The 16,485-nt window shown below is 55.6% G+C and overlaps 3 protein-coding genes across 3 annotated transcripts; 1 reads left to right on the top strand and 2 right to left on the bottom strand.

Moving 5' to 3' along the window:
• Window positions 1–3,268: 3,268 nt before the first annotated feature.
• On the bottom strand, window positions 3,269–4,419 carry LOC135295554 (thyroid hormone-inducible hepatic protein-like). Its single transcript, XM_064411323.1, has 2 exons — window positions 3,893–4,419; window positions 3,269–3,607 (listed from the first exon to the last, which is right to left on the bottom strand). Exon 1 carries the CDS (start codon window positions 4,310–4,312, stop codon window positions 3,911–3,913), a length of 402 nt encoding a protein of 133 aa, XP_064267393.1. The 5' UTR covers window positions 4,313–4,419; the 3' UTR covers window positions 3,269–3,607; window positions 3,893–3,910.
• Window positions 4,420–8,957: 4,538 nt separating this feature from the next.
• Window positions 8,958–10,056, top strand: LOC135295553 (thyroid hormone-inducible hepatic protein-like). The gene is made up of 2 exons (XM_064411322.1): window positions 8,958–9,425; window positions 9,711–10,056. The coding sequence occupies exon 1, from the start codon at window positions 9,006–9,008 to the stop codon at window positions 9,405–9,407; it is 402 nt and encodes a 133-aa protein (XP_064267392.1). The 5' UTR covers window positions 8,958–9,005; the 3' UTR covers window positions 9,408–9,425; window positions 9,711–10,056.
• Window positions 10,057–12,812: 2,756 nt separating this feature from the next.
• NDUFC2 (NADH:ubiquinone oxidoreductase subunit C2) lies at window positions 12,813–15,268 on the bottom strand. The gene is made up of 3 exons (XM_064409741.1): window positions 15,016–15,268; window positions 14,133–14,279; window positions 12,813–13,303 (listed from the first exon to the last, which is right to left on the bottom strand). The coding sequence occupies exons 1-3, from the start codon at window positions 15,152–15,154 to the stop codon at window positions 13,254–13,256; spliced, it is 336 nt and encodes a 111-aa protein (XP_064265811.1). The 5' UTR covers window positions 15,155–15,268; the 3' UTR covers window positions 12,813–13,253.
• Between the last annotated feature and the right edge of the window lie 1,217 nt (window positions 15,269–16,485).

Genomic DNA, 16,485 nt, shown 5'->3' with positions numbered 1-16,485 from the left:
GTCAGAACGCAAAATTGGGGAAGCAGGAACTATGTTAAAGAGGTGAAGGGAAGGTGCTCTGTCAGCCTGTGCACAACTGCCAGAGCCGGGGTACGGAGCGGGAAGTGGGAGGCCAGGGAAATGGTGGCTGTGCCAGGTACCCTGCGATTCTTGGGGTGCTTTGCACGTCCCTCTCAGTTCAGGGGGAGAGGATTTGGTTGGAGGGGTAGGGGAAGCCGTAGAAGGGGAGGCTTGCTGTGGCTGTCCCTTCATTTCCCTCTTCATCTCTTCTTTCCAAATCAAAAGGAACACAGGGAGAAATTTAGACTTTTTTGTCTCTCTGGTCCACCTTTGCGGTTAGCAACTCTCCACTTTCGTCCAAGGCAGAAACAGAATTCACATTCTGCTGGGTACATTTTGGGAAATGAAAAGATAACCAGCGAACAAACGGTTTAAAAAGTCCTTTGGAAACCTTAACGTTACCACTATTAAGGGTTTCTCTGCCTTGAATATAAACGCCTCTCTGTAATGCAGAACACTTTGCCCCCATTCTGATGTTATTTGTTTTCTGCACAACTTGAATCTACCTTCCTTGCAAAAAGCACAAACAGAAATCGAAAGTGCAACAATGTCCACAGCCCTAGGCAAGTTTCCGCAGTTTCCCCACGTTCAACTCTGAGGCAAGAAGCGAAACCGCGTGTGTGCAAAACTGCACAGATTTTAAAATGGCCACCGCCAGCTGCTGGCTCCGCCATGCCCTGTGGCCACCACGCCGGGCTAGCCTGGGGATCGGTGCCACCCACTCTGGTCACCCGCCGCTCGCCCCACGCCGGCTCCTGCACCCGTCTGCTTACGGCAAAAACATGATCTGCGGCTTCTCCGCTGCCACCTGTGCCACTGCCGTGCCACCCCACAGAAACCGCCACAGCCGGAGTTGCTCAGGGACATGCGCTGCTGCCGGGCGCGGCCCGGGCTGCTCCGCTGCTACCGCGCAGCTCGAAGCCACTCCATTGGCACTGCTTGCAGCCTGGGGCCACCTTGCCGCTCGGACCGCAGCAACCCGCGCCGTGTGGATCCACAAAACTGCCCGCAAACACGAGCCCCTCCACAGAGGGCTGCACCCTTCCCCTGCACCAGAGACTAACCCCCACCACACAGGGGTCACTCTGGGGGTTCCACTATCAGTCGCGGGGTAAAATCACCCCTTCCTGGGGACCTGGGTTGGCTGAAGTGCTGTGAGGAAGTCCTCTGTCCTGCGACTGGTTCGTTCAGGGCTGGAACGAGTTGTCAGTCCCTCCCTCATGATTTTCCGACATCCAAAAAGTGACGGAGAACACCGAGGCAGCTGACAGTCCCAAAAGCTGACAAAATACACGCGTAGATAACCAGCCGCAGCATGGGATCTCAGACCTTGTAGGAAGGCCCACGTTCAGGTGCCAGCTGTAAGAATGATCTGGGGGCCTTTGAGGGTTCTAATCCGGCTAGCTCTGGAAACATGGGCCCTCTCAGTCTCACAGGGAGAAAAGTAAAAGACTGGCAGCACTCTTTTCTCTCAGGGCCAGTTTATTTGTTGATAGGAGCGATCCGGGAAAGAAGGAGGTGTCCCAGAGGGAAAGAAGAGGGAGTCTGCCGGTGGGAGATTTTAAACCCGGGGGAATGGGGGAGGCAGGAGAGGAGCCACAGCCAATGGGATAAAAGTGATGGGAGGGTCGAGGGGAGGAGAAACCAGGGGAGAGACCACCACCACAGGGGGTTTTTGGGGGAGAGGGAAAAAACAGAACAAACCATGTGACACAAACAAACTATTCAGTGCAAATTACCAAACCTGAGTGCAAAACAATTAAGGAAACTATTTAGTGCAACACATCAGGAAGGGATATTCAGAGACCACCTAGTGCATTGCCTTGCTGTGTGCTGGGACATCTTGCACTAGACCTGGTAGCCCAGAACCGTATTGAACCTCAAGGCCTGTGCACACTCATTCAGCAACCTGTTCCTTTGTGTCACCAACCTCAGGCTGAAATGGCTCTGCCTTTTCTTGACAGCAACACCACAAAAGCTGATGCCTGATTTCTGTGCAGAAAAACTGTGGATCTGCCCAACACCCAGCCCAGTCATGCAACAGTGAGGGGCAGCAGAGCTGTAGGTCTCAGCACTTCTGGGGAGTAGCCTCCCTCAAGATCCCAGCTCCATATCCAGACATCCTAGCTTTGGGATACACTGGAGATTCCCATCTCCCCTCTCCTGATCTGGCCACTTTCTCTCAGCTGCTGAGACCACTTGTCCTGCCCCATTGTGGGCAGCAGGGACAGGGTCTCCAGCCAGCTGTGGTTGTGTGAACTGCTGAGGGGACTGGGGGCTCTGGAAGGAGCAGCTGAGGCCAGACCCAGAAGCTCCCTCTCTGGAAGGGTCCTGGCCAGGTTCAAGGGAGGACAAGGACAGTTCTGAGGGGTTTGGGACAACCAGAGTCATGGGAGATGTGTCAGCAGGATGCACTGGGGACAACATGTGGACATAGGAAGATCCATGAGGTAACATCTACCTCCTCCTGACCCATGGCTTGGATTGGGGTCCCCAGGAGGACGGTGAGTTGAGGACAGGTTGACCAAACACCAGCTCTGTGGCCACAGAGAAGGAAGGAGCTCACTGCACCAGCACCCAGAAGTGCTGCTTTCCTAGGAATGCAGCTGCCAAAGACCAAGTTGATGAGACTATCCAAAGTATCTCAAAGCTGGGATATCTGCACATGGATCTGGTTCTTGAGGGAGGCTACTCCCCAGAAGTGCTGAGACCTACAGCTCTGCTGCCCCTCACTGTTGCATGACTGGGCTGGGTGCTGGGCAGATACACACATTTATGTGCACAGAAATCAGGTAACAGCTTTTGTGGTGTTGCTGTCAAGAAAAGGAAGAACCATTTCAGCCTGAGGCTGGAGACACAAAAGAACAGGTTGCAGAATCAGTTTGCACGAGCCCTGAGGTTCAACACAGTTCTGAGCTACCAGGTCTAGTGCAGGATGTCCCAGGACACAGCAGGGCACTGCACTAGGTGATCTCTGAAGATCCCTTCCAACCCAAACAATCCTATGGCGTTGGGATTCTTTGTCCCTTTCAAAAATTCCCCAGCACTGCCCTGGAATGATCCCACCCCGCAGAGCCAGTGTCCCCCTGCCCCTCCCTGGGGCACTCCATGAGTGAAAGCAGCACACTGACAACACTGGCTTCCCAGGGATTCTTTTATTAGCAGAAATAAAATTATTATTATGTTACAAGGGGGAAATGCCCTTGGAGTCCAGGTACCAGCTGGAAAAGGACTTGGCAATCTCAAGAGACTGTTGGAGGTCAGGGCCACATCACAACACTCCCAACATCGTGCCCCTCTTTGAAAATAAAGAGCAGGCTACGAGCCTGCAGCTCTTCCAGTGGCCTTCCCAGCACAGCCAGATGCTTCTTCCTATGAGGATAAGGCACCATCTGGTTCTGCCGTGGTCACAACCATCTCCGGTGTCGGTGCCAGTGCCGGGAGATCCGATCAGCTGCCATGGAGCGGGGAATGCCAGCGTGACTGGGAAGAGCCTGCAGTGGTCAGCGATGGGGATGTCTTGTGCTTCCTGACACCAGCACCTGTCCTGCAACAGCAGCATTCCTTAACTCCAAGGATCATCCCAGGGGGACACACAGACCATCAGCCCTGAGCCCACAGACCCTGAAGCCCTGCAGTCTCTGCACAGAGCAATGGGACACGTTCCCTCCTCCAGCATGGAGAGGGATATCCAATGTCAGCTGAGGGGACAGTCCCCATTTCAAGGCCCTTCCAGGCACATCCCCAGCCCTGCACTGTCGGGCACCTCTCCCAACAGGGAGGCCTCCCATTGTCTTGCTGCCCCTTGACTCCTTTTGTCCCCTAGTCTTACCTGGAGGCCAGGACAGGGTCACCAGCTGGGCTGCCCCTCGCTGAGGTTGATCTGCTCCAGGATCTGGCTGTACCTCCGGGTCAGGGCGTTGGTGTCCCTGGTGAGGTGGGTGAGGACCTGCTGCAGGCCAGTCAGGTGGTGGGACAGGCGCTCCTCGAGCTGGGCATCCTGGGCCTCGTTGCTGTCCAAGGATGTGTCCACGTCGCTGTCGGCATCGCTGGGGCTCTGGTCACCGACAGAGGCCAGGCCTTTCTCCACCATGGGCTTGATGGCCTTGAGCAGCTGGTAGCGCTCGTAGAGGTCCGTGCGGCTCTCTGCAGCCGGGGCTGCCCCCTCCTGCTGCGGGAAGACCCCTCGGAGCAGGCTGGGGAACATCACCTCCTGCTCCATCTTCTGGGTGGCTGAGAAGTACTGCTCCATGGCCCTTCTGCTACAGCTCTGGCAGTGCTGCTCTGGGCTCTTCTGACAGTGTCACCTGCTCCCTGTCCCCGCAGGGGCTTTTTATGCAGTGCTGGGGCACGTCCCTCCCCTGCTGTCCTCCCCTGCCAGCCGGGGTTGGGCTGGATGCCCTTGGGGTCGGGCTTGGCTCCAGCCCAGCCGGGGCTGGGCCCTGCTGTGTCCCTGGCTCTGTGCAATCTTTCCCGGCCCAGCCTCCCCGTGGCCTTCACCCGAGCTGGCCGGGGGTCCTGATGCCTCCCCATGCCAGGAACTACGGGGGATAGCAAGGAGGAGAGGTGCCCTGGGTCTCTCCCATCCTCTCCTGTGTTAGCTCAATCCCCCAACACGATCAGAACTGGGGCCCTCTGGTTGCGGGTCCAGCTCCTGCCCCCCAGTATGGCAAGGCTGCAGGGGACCGTCACCGCCCCTCCTTCCTGCTGCCATGCGCTCAGGACGTGAACACTCCAGGGACATTGAGCAACCCCTTTAGCACACATACAGAAATCTGGAACACACTGGACATACACTGGAACATTGTCCCACTGGGACAATGTCTGGGGACAATGGAGCCTGCTGGTGTCCAGAGATGTGGTTGCCCAGAAACATCCAATGCCCCCACCTCCCCCTGAGCTCAGCAGGGATGTGGGCAGGGACAGGAATCGGACTCCATGCTGTGTAACTCCTGTGGCAGCAGCACAGAGCCATTGCTGCCCCCAGGGGATGCTGGACATGGCTTCCCTGCCATTGTCCCGAGTCTGGGAGAGCAAAAGCCACAGCCTGGGCACCAGCCAGCATTGCCTGTCCCTGCATGTCCCTGTGGCTTGTGGCAATCAGGGAAAGGGGTTCTGTTTGGGGAAAGGCTGTGAGGTACCTGGTTCCTTTTGCAACTCCTGGTGCTGGCAGCTCTCCCTCTGTCCCCCTGTGTCCCACACAGGTGCCTGCACTGCCACACAGCCATTCCCCTCCCTTTCCCCACCTGTCCTCGCCACCCCTCCTGTTCCTTTCCTTGTCTCCTGGCATCTCTTTGTGTCCTGCCCTGGGGCCCATTGCTGCACCAAGGATGTGGGTGCTGCTGGCCGTGTGCAGGTGCCAGACTGAGCCTTGGCCACATCAGGGCACCTGGGCCTCTGTGGAGCTTCCAGGAGCTACAAGCACATCACAGGGCTCTAGGGACAGAGGGACACAGGGGATGCTTTGCCATCCTCCTCCCCCCCACTTCTTCCCAAGCTGCTCATAGTGAGCATGGCAGAATGTTTGGGGGTGACAGGGGCTCAGCAGACTCCCATTTCTCCCCAGCTCCTCATCCTTGGGACATGAATAGCTTCCAAATCCTCTCTGTGCTTATGGGAACCCATTACCCAAGCATGGGACACCACATCCCCTACATCCTGCAGGGAGATACTGGGGAGAGCTCGGCAGCTGCCACTGCCTGCAGGGATGCCAGGAGCAGGAGGACCAGGACTGCTGCTGGAGCACAGCACAGCCACCATGGGGGTGCAGCATGGCTGGGTTTGGGCTGAGCTGGACTGGGGTGCCCAGCCCTGGTTTGGGGCCCTGGGGAGGCTGCTCAGGGCCACCAAGGCCCCCAGGAGCTGCACTGATATCCTATGGTCTCTGCTGCCACAAACCCCCAGATTTGGGCAAGCTTGTCCCTGACCTGTTACCCTCCTGGGGAGTGCACCCCAGCCCCAGCCTCAGCTCAGAGTGCAGATCATGCCACCACGAGTGTCCCCAGATGCCTCTGTGTCTCACCCTGGGAACATCCTCCTGTCTTATCCCTCTGTGGCACCAAGGGAAGGGAATGTGGCACCATGCTCGGCATATTGAGCTGGGACAAGAAGGAAGAGGGGCACAGTCAGAGTGACAGCAGTCGCCTTGGCAGGTCACCATGATGTGCAATGGAGCCCTGCTCTCCTGCAGGTGACTGAAGACCTGAGTGCCACTGGGAATGGCTGAATGAATTCCTTCTTTTGCTTTGCCTACTTGTGCAGCTTCTGCTTTTCCTGTGGAGCTCTCTTCATTTCTGCCCACGACTTTTCTCACATTTACCCTCACCAATTCTCTCTCCCATCCCACTTGGGGGGAATGACAGAGCAGCTGAGTGGGGCTGAGTGTCCAGTGGGGCTCAAATCATGATATCCACAGGAAGCTCCAGCCCCAGGGCAGACATGTCCCACCCTGAGGCCATCCTGGGGGACACCATGATGTCTCTGAACCTTCAGGAAGCTCCACGGTGTCCCAGATGTCCTGCAATCATGGGGCTGCCAGTGTGTGCAAACCTGAGTGCAGCACAGGGCAGCCCGGGATGCCTGGAGCAGCCAGAAAGGGAGAAGAGGAGCAGTGGGTTTAGGGCTGAGGGGAGAGGGCAGGTGGCAGCATGGGCACCTGGCTGGGCTTTGAGGGGACAGTGGGAGAGCTGCCAACACTGAGGGTTGCAAAATGGAGGAAGGGCCCCATGGCCTTTCCCAAAATAGAACCAATTCCTCCAATTGCCACATAGTGCAAGATAAGAAGGGACAGGAGTCCTGGCCATTGACCAGCCATGGAGTGGGGCTGGAGCAGTGGGACCCCCAGGCCAGGTCAGGCAATGGCCTCAGGGAGCCTGGGCCAGGAGCCAGGGGTGAAAACGAGGAGAGGTGCCCGGGTTCTCTCCTGTCCTTTCCTATCCTATCTCAACCCCCTCAAAGTGTTCAGTTTTGGGGTCCTGTGGGAGTGGGTCCATCTCATGCACCCTGGGATGGCCAGGCTACTGGCAGCTGTGCTGCTGGGGATGTCACCTCCCCCACTCCTCGCTGCCATGTGCTCAGGGTGTGAACACTCCAGGGACATTGAGCAGGCTCTGTCCATGACTGCCAGTCTGAACACGGCAGCAGACACCGGTGTGGAACATCCCACTGGGAGGGCTCTGCTGAAGGAATCCTGCACAGGTCCTGAGGACATGCAGTGGGAACAGAGATGGGACCAAATGACACAAGGGGCACTGAATCCATGGGTCTGAGCTTTCAATGGCCCACAGTGGAGCACAGATGGTGCTACCCTCATACCCATCACCCCCATCCTGGAGCAGAGGTCATGGCTGGTCAATGGTCACGACTCCTGTCCCTTCTTATCTTGATGCATGTGGCAATCGGAGGAATTGGTTCTATTTTGGGAAAGTCCATGGGGTCCTTCCTCCCTTTTGCAACCCACAGTGTTGGCAGCTCTCCTGCTGTCCCCTTCCACTGTCCCCTCATAGCCCAGCCTGGTGCCCATGCTGCTGCCTGCCCTCTCCCCCACAGACCTGAGCCCACTGCTAGCCTTCCCTCTAATGGGCCCCAGAGGCACAGAGAGGGTCTGGCAATTATTCATGTCCCAAGGATGAGGAGCTGGACAGCCATTGGAGTCTGCCGTGCCCCTGTCACCCCCAAATATTCTGCCATGCTCACTATGAGCAACTTGGGAAGAAGTGGGGGGAAGCAGGAGGGCAGAGCATCCCCTGTGTCCCTCTGTCCCCAGAGCCCTGTGATGTGCCTGCAGTTCCAGGAAGGTCCGCAGAGGCCCAGGTGCCCTGATGTGGCCGAGGCTCAGTCTGGCACCTGCACACGGCCAGCAGCACCCGCATCCTTGGTGCAGCAATGGGCCTCAGGGCAGGACACAAAGAGATGCCAGGAGACAAGGAAAGGAACAGGAGGGGTGGCGAGGACAGGTGGGGAAAGGGAGGGGAATGGCTGTGTGGCAGTGCAGGCACCTGTGTGGGACACAGGGGGACAGAGGGAGAGCTGCCAGCACCAGGAGTTGCAAAAGGAACCAGGTACCCCACAGCCTTTCACAAACAGAACCCCTTTCCCTGATTGCCACAAGCCACAGGGACATGCAGGGACAGGCAATGCTGGCTGGTGCCCAGGCTGTGGCTTTTGCTCTCCCAGAATCGGGACAATGGCAGGGAAGCCATGTCCAGCATCCCCTGGGGGCAGCAATGGCTCTGTGCTGCTGCCACAGGAGTTACACAGCATGGAGTCCGATTCCTGTCCCTGCCCACATCCCTGCTGAGCTCAGGGGGAGGTGGGGGCATTGGATGTTTCTGGGCACCCACATCTCTGGACACCAGCAGGCTCCATTGTCCCCAGACACCCAGTGGTACAATGTTCCTGTGAATTTCCAGTGTATTCTAGATTTCTGTATGTGTGCTAAAGGGGTTGCTCAATGTCCCTGGAGTGTTCACGTCCTGAGCGCATGGCAGCAGGAAGGAGGGGAGGTGACGGTCCCCTGCAGCCTTGCCAAACTGGGGGGCAGGAGCTGGACCCGCAACCAGAGGGCCCCAGTTCTGATCGTGTTGGGGGATTGAGCTAACACAGGAGAGGATGGGAGAGACCCAGGGCACCTCTCCTCCTTGCTATCCCCCGTAGTTCCTGGCATGGGGAGGCATCAGGACCCCCGGCCAGCTCGGGTGAAGGCCACGGGGAGGCTGGGCCGGGAAAGATTGCACAGAGCCAGGGACACAGCAGGGCCCAGCCTCCAGCTGGGTTGGAGCCAAGCCCGACCCCAAGGGCATCCAGCCCAAGCCTGGCTGGCAGGGGAGGACAGCAGGGGAGGGATGTGCCCCAGCACTGCATAAAAAGCCCCTGCGGGGACAGGGAGCAGGTGACACTGTCAGAAGAGCCCAGAGCAGCACTGCCAGAGCTGTAGCAGAAGGGCCATGGAGCAGTACTTCTCAGCCACCCAGAAGATGGAGCAGGAGGTGATGTTCCCCAGCCTGCTCCGAGGGGTCTTCCCGCAGCAGGAGGGGGCAGCCCCGGCTGCAGAGAGCCGCACGGACCTCTACGAGCGCTACCAGCTGCTCAAGGCCATCAAGCCCATGGTGGAGAAAGGCCTGGCCTCTGTCGGTGACCAGAGCCCCAGCGATGCCGACAGCGACGTGGACACATCCTTGGACAGCAACGAGGCCCAGGATGCCCAGCTCGAGGAGCGCCTGTCCCACCACCTGACTGGCCTGCAGCAGGTCCTCACCCACCTCACCAGGGACACCAACGCCCTGACCCGGAGGTACAGCCAGATCCTGGAGCAGATCAACCTCAGCGAGGGGCAGCCCAGCTGGTGACCCTGTCCTGGCCTCCAGGTAAGACTAGGGGACAAAAGGAGTCAAGGGGCAGCAAGACAATGGGAGGCCTCCCTGTTGGGAGAGGTGCCCGACAGTGCAGGGCTGGGGATGTGCCTGGAAGGGCCTTGAAATGGGGACTGTCCCCTCAGCTGAGATTGGATATCCCTCTCCATGCTGGAGGAGGGAACGTGTCCCATTGCTCTGTGCAGAGACTGCAGGGCTTCAGGGTCTGTGGGCTCAGGGCTGATGGTCTGTGTGTCCCCCTGGGATGATCCTTGGAGTTAAGGAATGCTGCTGTTGCAGGACAGGTGCTGGTGTCAGGAAGCACAAGACATCCCCATCGCTGACCACTGCAGGCTCTTCCCAGTCACGCTGGCATTCCCCGCTCCATGGCAGCTGATCGGATCTCCCGGCACTGGCACCGACACCGGAGATGGTTGTGACCACGGCAGAACCAGACGGTGCCTTATCCTCATAGGAAGAAGCATCTGGCTGTGCTGGGAAGGCCACTGGAAGAGCTGCAGGCTCGTAGCCTGCTCTTTATTTTCAAAGAGGGGCACGATGTTGGGAGTGTTGTGATGTGGCCCTGACCTCCAACAGTCTCTTGAGTTTGCCAAGCCCTTTTCCAGCTGGTACCTGGACTCCAAGGGCATTTCCCCCTTGTAACATAATAATAATTTTATTTCTGCTAATAAAAGAATCCCTGGGAAGCCAGTGTTGTCAGTGTGCTGCTTTCACTCATGGAGTGCCCCAGGGAGGGGCAGGGGGACACTGGCTCTGCGGGGTGGGATCATTCCAGGGCAGTGCTGGGGAATTTTTGAAAGGGACAAAGAATCCCAACGCCATAGGATTGTTTGGGTTGGAAGGGATCTTCAGAGATCACCTAGTGCAGTGCCCTGCTGTGTCCTGGGACATCTTGCACTAGACCTGGTAGCCCAGAACTCTCTTGAACCTCAGGGCTCGTTGAAACACACTGGGCAGCCCGTTCCTTTGTGTTACCAGCCTCAGGCTGAAATGGTTCTTCCTTTTCTTGACAGCAACACCACAAAAGCTGTTGCCTGATTTCTGTGCACAGAAAACTGTGGCTCTGCCCAACACCCAGCCCAGTCATGCAACAGTGAGGGGCAGCAGAGCTGTAGGTCTCAGTAGCTCTAGGAAGCAGCCTCCCTCAAGATCCCCGCTCCATATCCAGACATCCCAGCTTTGGGATACACTGGAGATTTCCATCTCCTCTCTCCTGATCTGGCCACTTTCTCTCAGCTGCTGAGACCACTTGTCCTGCCCCATTGTGGGCAGCAGGGACAGGGTCTCCAGCCAGCTGTGGTTGTGTGAACTGCTGAGGGGACTGGGGGCTCTGGAAGGGGCAGCTGAGGCCAGACCCAGAAGCTCCCTCTCTGAACGGGTCCTGGCCAGGTTCAAGGGAGGACAAGGACAGTTCTGAGGGGTTTGGGACAACCAGAGTCATGGGAGTTATGTCAGCAGGATGCACTGGGGATTATACGGGCTCATTTGGAGATCCATGAGGTGACATTTCCCTCCTCCTGACCCATGGCCTGGGGTGGGCTCCCTAGGATGATGCTGGCTTGTGGGCAGGCTGCCCAAACTCCAGCTCTGTGGCTGCAGTGCCCCAAGGAGCTCAGTGCACCAGCACCCAGAATTGCTGCTTTCCTAGGAACACAGCTGCCAATCAGCAAGTTCCCCAAATGAGTGCAAAAACAACTCCCTCCAGCCAGAGTGAGGATTTCAGAGCTGATATGCTCTTGTCCCTCCTTAGCCTGGGCAAAGTTGCAGCCCTGTCTTATCCAGAGGGAATGGAAGATGAGGGGCAGACTGGAAGAGACCTGGGCCATCCCCATTGCAATGGCACCTCTGGCTGGGGCATGATGGAGCTCTGCCTTTGGAGCTCTTCGGTGTCTGGCGCTGAATGCAGAGGCAGGTGTTGAACCATAAGGAACATATGGAGACTGGTTCCTGTGAGGAGAGGACCATGGAGGGGCAATGTCCCTCCGGTGCTTTACCTGGCTGTTGCTCAAGGATGGGATCTGTGTCCCCAGGAGAACACAGCCACCTGTGCTGGTTTAGGCAGTGGTGGAGTTTTCTTTTTTTTCTGTACTGCCACTCTGGTGAGGGGACTGCAGCACATGGAAATCTGGGAGGAGATACTGGTGGGATTACTGATCCATACCAACCCAAGGGATATTCCAGATCGTATGACATCAGTATATAAAGTGGAGGGAAGAAGTAAGAAGTGAGCTACACCTGGAATTATAGCCTTTGTCTGCCCAGGTCACCATTACCTGTGATGGACCCTGCAGTTCTGGGATTGCTGAACACCCACCTGCCCATGGGAAGTGGTGAATGAATTTCTTGCTTTGCTCTGTTTGCATGCATGGCTTTTGCTTTCCCTGTTACATTGGTTTTATTTCAGCCCACGTCTTTTCTCGCTCTTGCCCTTGATTCTCTCTCTGATCCTGCTGGTGGGGCAGTGAGTGGCTGTGTGCGCCTTGGTGGCTGGCTGGGGTCAAACCCCGCTGGTGTCACAGCGAGGGACACCTGCAGCCCCCTGCAGTGATGGCTTTGGGTTTGGGCAGCACTCAGCAGCTGCAGAGGCTCGTGGTGCCCCAGGGAAGTGTCACAGCAGGACACGGGGTGAAGCACTGGCCACGGCTGTTGAACATGCCCAGGGGGAGACGCAGATGTCCCCAAAGGCCTGTGACCCGGGGCAGCTGGAAGGGCTTGCTGACGTGTTGTGGGCCGCTTGCATCCCCCAGGAGCCGTGGGTCTCTCTCTGAGAGCCGCTGTCCCTGCAGCTGGCTCTGAGCCCGGTGTGTCACAGAACTCCTGCCTGCTCTGCTTGCAGGGCATTGCATCACGCTGCCCCAGGGATGTGCCCAGGCCTGACGCTGCCCCGCTGCTGGCCACGGCTGCTGGCCACAGCTGGCAAGAGGTTTCTGCGCTGGTCCCAGTGGGATGTTGGCAGACAGGGCAGATCAGGCACCTCTGGCGTGGCAGGGGGTGCTGGCTCTGTGCTGCCCTGGACAGGCTCCCAGGGCACCCACACTGCTACCAGCCAGCATGGGGAAAGATCTTCTTCTTCCAGATTGTTCAAGCAAATCAGAGTGGCAGCACTTATTTTAAATCTGTTTAGGGACATCATATCCATGAGAGAGCAGTGACCTGGCACAGGGCTCAGTGTGAGGAAAACAAGAGATAAAGCCCACTTTTGAACCAAAATGCTAATTTAGTAAGAATCCCCCAAACCCAAATCAGCACAACCTCCTCACCCCCCAATATGATCAGTGTTTGGATGCAGGAGCTAGCAACCAAGTGAGAAAACAGAAAGTTTGGATCCTTACTATCCATAAAGAAAAAGCAACATAATAATAAATAAACACAGAGATGGAATTAATTAGGGAGATCATGTATTTTGTTAGCTGTTCAGAAAGAATTTCACAGCGAGACTTTGGGTACAGCATCTACAGGGGCTGGCCAAGAACATGTTCAAGGGTCAGGAGAAATGCCACTGAGAAATAAAAAATATGAACTTACAGAACTGCTCTCTGCGTTTTATACAATATATATTCTGTGAACAACTTTCTATTCTTGCAATTAAAACAACTGAAAAAACCAATAATCTAAGTTATTCTGTTAAAAACAGTCATCCATGTACTGACAAAGCATAAAAGAACAGAAGAGCAAATAATTAAACAATAACTATTTAATCAAGCTTTTATTACATGAAAGTGAGTAAAGTTTCATCTTTTAAGCCATGGACGGTTCAAGAGTTGCAGCCACCTTGCCAAAGTTCTCAGGATGGCTGGAGTTCATTCTGTGATGTGTGGCCACTCAGCGAATTGGGTGGAAATCCTCCAAGAGCTGCCCTATTCTTTTCTTTTCTGCAAGAGGTGGGAAAACCTAATCAGCATTTGAGATCGATTTGGAAAATGTTTTATATTAAATCTTTGATGTTAACAAAGCCACCAAAAATCTGGTTTTTGCTACCCATAGCAAACTATTAGCTTGCTCTTGTAGCTAAGTGCACAACTTTTTTTTTTTCTTCCATATGGGCCTCCACAGATCTTTTGGAGGAATCTCAGTAGTAACAGTTTTTTATTTCTACATATTCCTTCCAACATGGCATGATGCAGACAATAATCCAACAGCCAGAGTCACCCAACTCTACTGTGTTAGAAAGTGGACAATTTTCACCCAAATTTGCCATTGCATCGTTGGGCTCAGTGACTATATTTAGTAAAAATACCCCTGTTCTTCACCATTGCTCTAAGCCAACACCAATTCAGATTTCCTGCCGTTTCTATTTATTATTTTTTCACCTGTTCTGCTTGTTTTCTGAATATTGATCATGAGATTTCTGAATTCACATGCAACAGGCATTTTACAGGAAAAGACACTACAATTGTGAAGTTACAAGAATAAAACCTGTGATTTCTAAGTTCCATTATTTTTTCTTCAGTGGTACAAATTTGGTCTATCCTTTTTTTTTTTTGGCTCTGCTACTTTTATACTAAAATGAGCATTTAGGAGGAAGAGGTGGTCATTGATGCGTATCAACAGCTCAGTAACAATATCTATTTTCACATCAGAAAATCCTTTAGACTGATGCAATTTAGATTGTGAAGGAGCAGGGAAGCCTTAGCCCAGCAAAATCTTTGCACCCAGGTTATGGCAGGCTGAGGTCTCTCCTAAAAAACCAGCTGAGTGTACCTCCTGATCTGTGGAAGTCCACTGGGTGGTGCCTGATGTACTCGAACAGCTCTCTGTCCACCTTGGCGTGCATGTACTCGGTGCGTTTCACCAGCTGGTAGCCAACAAAGCAGCCCAGGCTAGCTAACAGGACCTGCCGGTGAACACCTGCAGCAGGAGGAGAGGAGAGGAATTGTCCCCAGCTCTCCCAGCTCCCCGTGGGCCTCAGGCAGGGCCCCGCTTTCCCCAGGCCCCCCAGACACTCCCGTCTCCCTGCTTTGCCCCTGCCAAGGTCCCCACTGTACCCACAGCTCCCATGGCACCTGCCAGGCCCCACTTCCCTCAGGGCTCCCTCCCCTTCCCACCACCCACACCCCTCAGGGAGTCACCCCAGATCCCCTCCACTTCCAAATGATGTCCCTTTCCCAGCCCCTTCCAATCCCCCAGATCCCTCACTTCAGGGCTCCCACCCCTTAACTCCCCTCCCCACAATCACACAGAGAACTCCCTTCCCCTCCAACAAATACCCACTCCTGCAGCCCCCAAACCTCCTCTAGCCCCTCACTCCTGGCTGTTTCCCCTTTATTTATCCTTCAGAGTGACCCCAAAATCCCACACCCCCCTTTCCCAGGCTCACATATTCCCCTTACCCACCCCTTGCCTCCGATCTCGGGGCTTCCTCCCCATCCCCAGCCCCTGTAACCCTCAAGGTCACCCCAAATCCGCCATCCCGCCCCCATTTCCTCTCCAGTTCCTCATTCCTAGCTGTTTCCCCCTTCTCCCTTCATTTATCCCCCAGTGACCCCAAACCCCACACAGCCCCTTCCCCAGCTCCTCACCTCCTCCCTCCCCTCGCACCCCGCTCCGTTCCCCCTCCCCTCAGGCTCCCCCCGTGCCCCCGCACCGGCTCCGAGGATGGGGCGCTGGTTAAAGGCGTTGTCCAACAGCGCCGACATCCAGCCCGCGAACCCGAGCCACACCGAGCCCTTGTTGAGGAGCGGCGGCGGCGGCAGCGACCGCGACTCGTCGGGCAGGAACACCATGGCTGCGGCCCGCCGAAGGTGACCGCGGGGAGCGGTGCGGCGGCAGCGCCTTCCCCCGCCGGCCCGCGCCCTGCTCCCGCGTTCCGCTGCCTTCCCCGCTTATGGTTTTTTTACAAAAAAACCCACCCCAAAATCCAACTCCCCTCCCCACAAACACATGCCCGCCCCCAACTCCCAGGCTGAGCGGCCTTAGCCGGGTCGGGGAGGGGGTTCCTGCAGCCCTAACCCCACTGGGTGAGCCGGCCCCGCTGCAGGGCCAGCGAGGCCGGCCGGGAAGTAAATTAGGGGGTTGATTAAGCGCTAAAATCGAACCCGGTTAATTTTCAGAGCTCAGATTAAAGTCTGAGACCTAACCCATAGTGTTAGTTTTTTCATTTTTAATTAATACGAACTCACATTAAATCATTTGCCACTGTAGCAGGATTGATGGAACCATTAAAGAAACCCGCATTAACAAAACACATCACGGGTCCCAAAGGCTTCCCAGCCTCTTTCCTAAAAGTGTACTATTTAGCCTTTGTCCGTGAGAAGAAAGCTCATGTCTTTACAAAGAGTTTGATGGGTGAAGGTATGGATGTTAACGTCTCTGAATTGGGTCTTCATGTCTCTGCTGACTTAGGGCAGCAAATTTGCTGCAGAGCCCTGACACCTCGGCCCCTGGAACAGACAAGGGGCTGCACAAGCCTGAACTTCTGAGCTTTGGGGTAAAACAGCAGGCTCAAGGGGGCAATATGTGGTAGGCGGTTCGGGAAGGCTGTACCTTCCTAATGCCTCAGCAGTGGGGAAGGAAGAGGGAAACATGCGGCTGGGAGTTCAGGATCAAGGGAGGCTGTGCCCTCTGAAACCCCTTGGGAGAAAACCCTGTGGGTGTGTGCCCCAGTGGACTCTTCCTTTATTCAAATAAAGCTGAAGGACTCAGCTTTTTGGACACAGACCATTGGTGTTTGTGGATTTTCCTGACATCTGCACAAGAGGAGGTTGGGCAGTTGCTGCTCCACAGTAGGAGATGCTTCTGCTGAACCTGGGATGATTGGGATCATACAATGGTGATGCAAGGCCACTTCCACAGTCACAGGTTTAACTTCACAGAATCACGGAATGGTTTGGGTTGGAAGGGACCTAAATGGTTATCTACTCCCAACACCCTGCCGTAGGCAGGAAGAACTTCCACTGGACCAGGCAGCTCTACCCAACCCAGCTTTGAACACTTCCAGGGATGCCTCATCCTGAACAGAGCTTTCAGGCTTAGAGCTGAGATAAAATACAGGTGCAAGAAGCATCCTGGCACCACTGGCAGCCACAGCAGCTAAAACAACATGGATAGTGTAAAA

Source organism: Passer domesticus, chromosome 2 (assembly GCF_036417665.1).
Source record: "Passer domesticus isolate bPasDom1 chromosome 2, bPasDom1.hap1, whole genome shotgun sequence".
Classification (NCBI taxonomy): Eukaryota; Metazoa; Chordata; class Aves; order Passeriformes; family Passeridae; genus Passer; species Passer domesticus.
The sequence above is the reverse complement of the archived record's forward strand: the minus strand, read 5'-3'. Positions and strand labels throughout refer to the sequence as shown.

Coding starts and splice junctions, on each gene's coding strand:
- LOC135295553 (XM_064411322.1), top strand. CDS start 9,006: ATGGAGCAGTACTTCTCAGCCACCCAGAAGATGGAGCAGGAGGTGATG.
- LOC135295554 (XM_064411323.1), bottom strand. CDS start 4,312: ATGGAGCAGTACTTCTCAGCCACCCAGAAGATGGAGCAGGAGGTGATG.
- NDUFC2 (XM_064409741.1), bottom strand. CDS start 15,154: ATGGTGTTCCTGCCCGACGAGTCGCGGTCGCTGCCGCCGCCGCCGCTC. Junction 14,280..15,015: donor GCGCCCCATCCTCGGAGCCG/GTGCGGGGGCAC, acceptor CTCCTGCTGCAG/GTGTTCACCGGCAGGTCCTG. Junction 13,304..14,132: donor GGACTTCCACAGATCAGGAG/GTACACTCAGCT, acceptor CACCTCTTGCAG/AAAAGAAAAGAATAGGGCAG.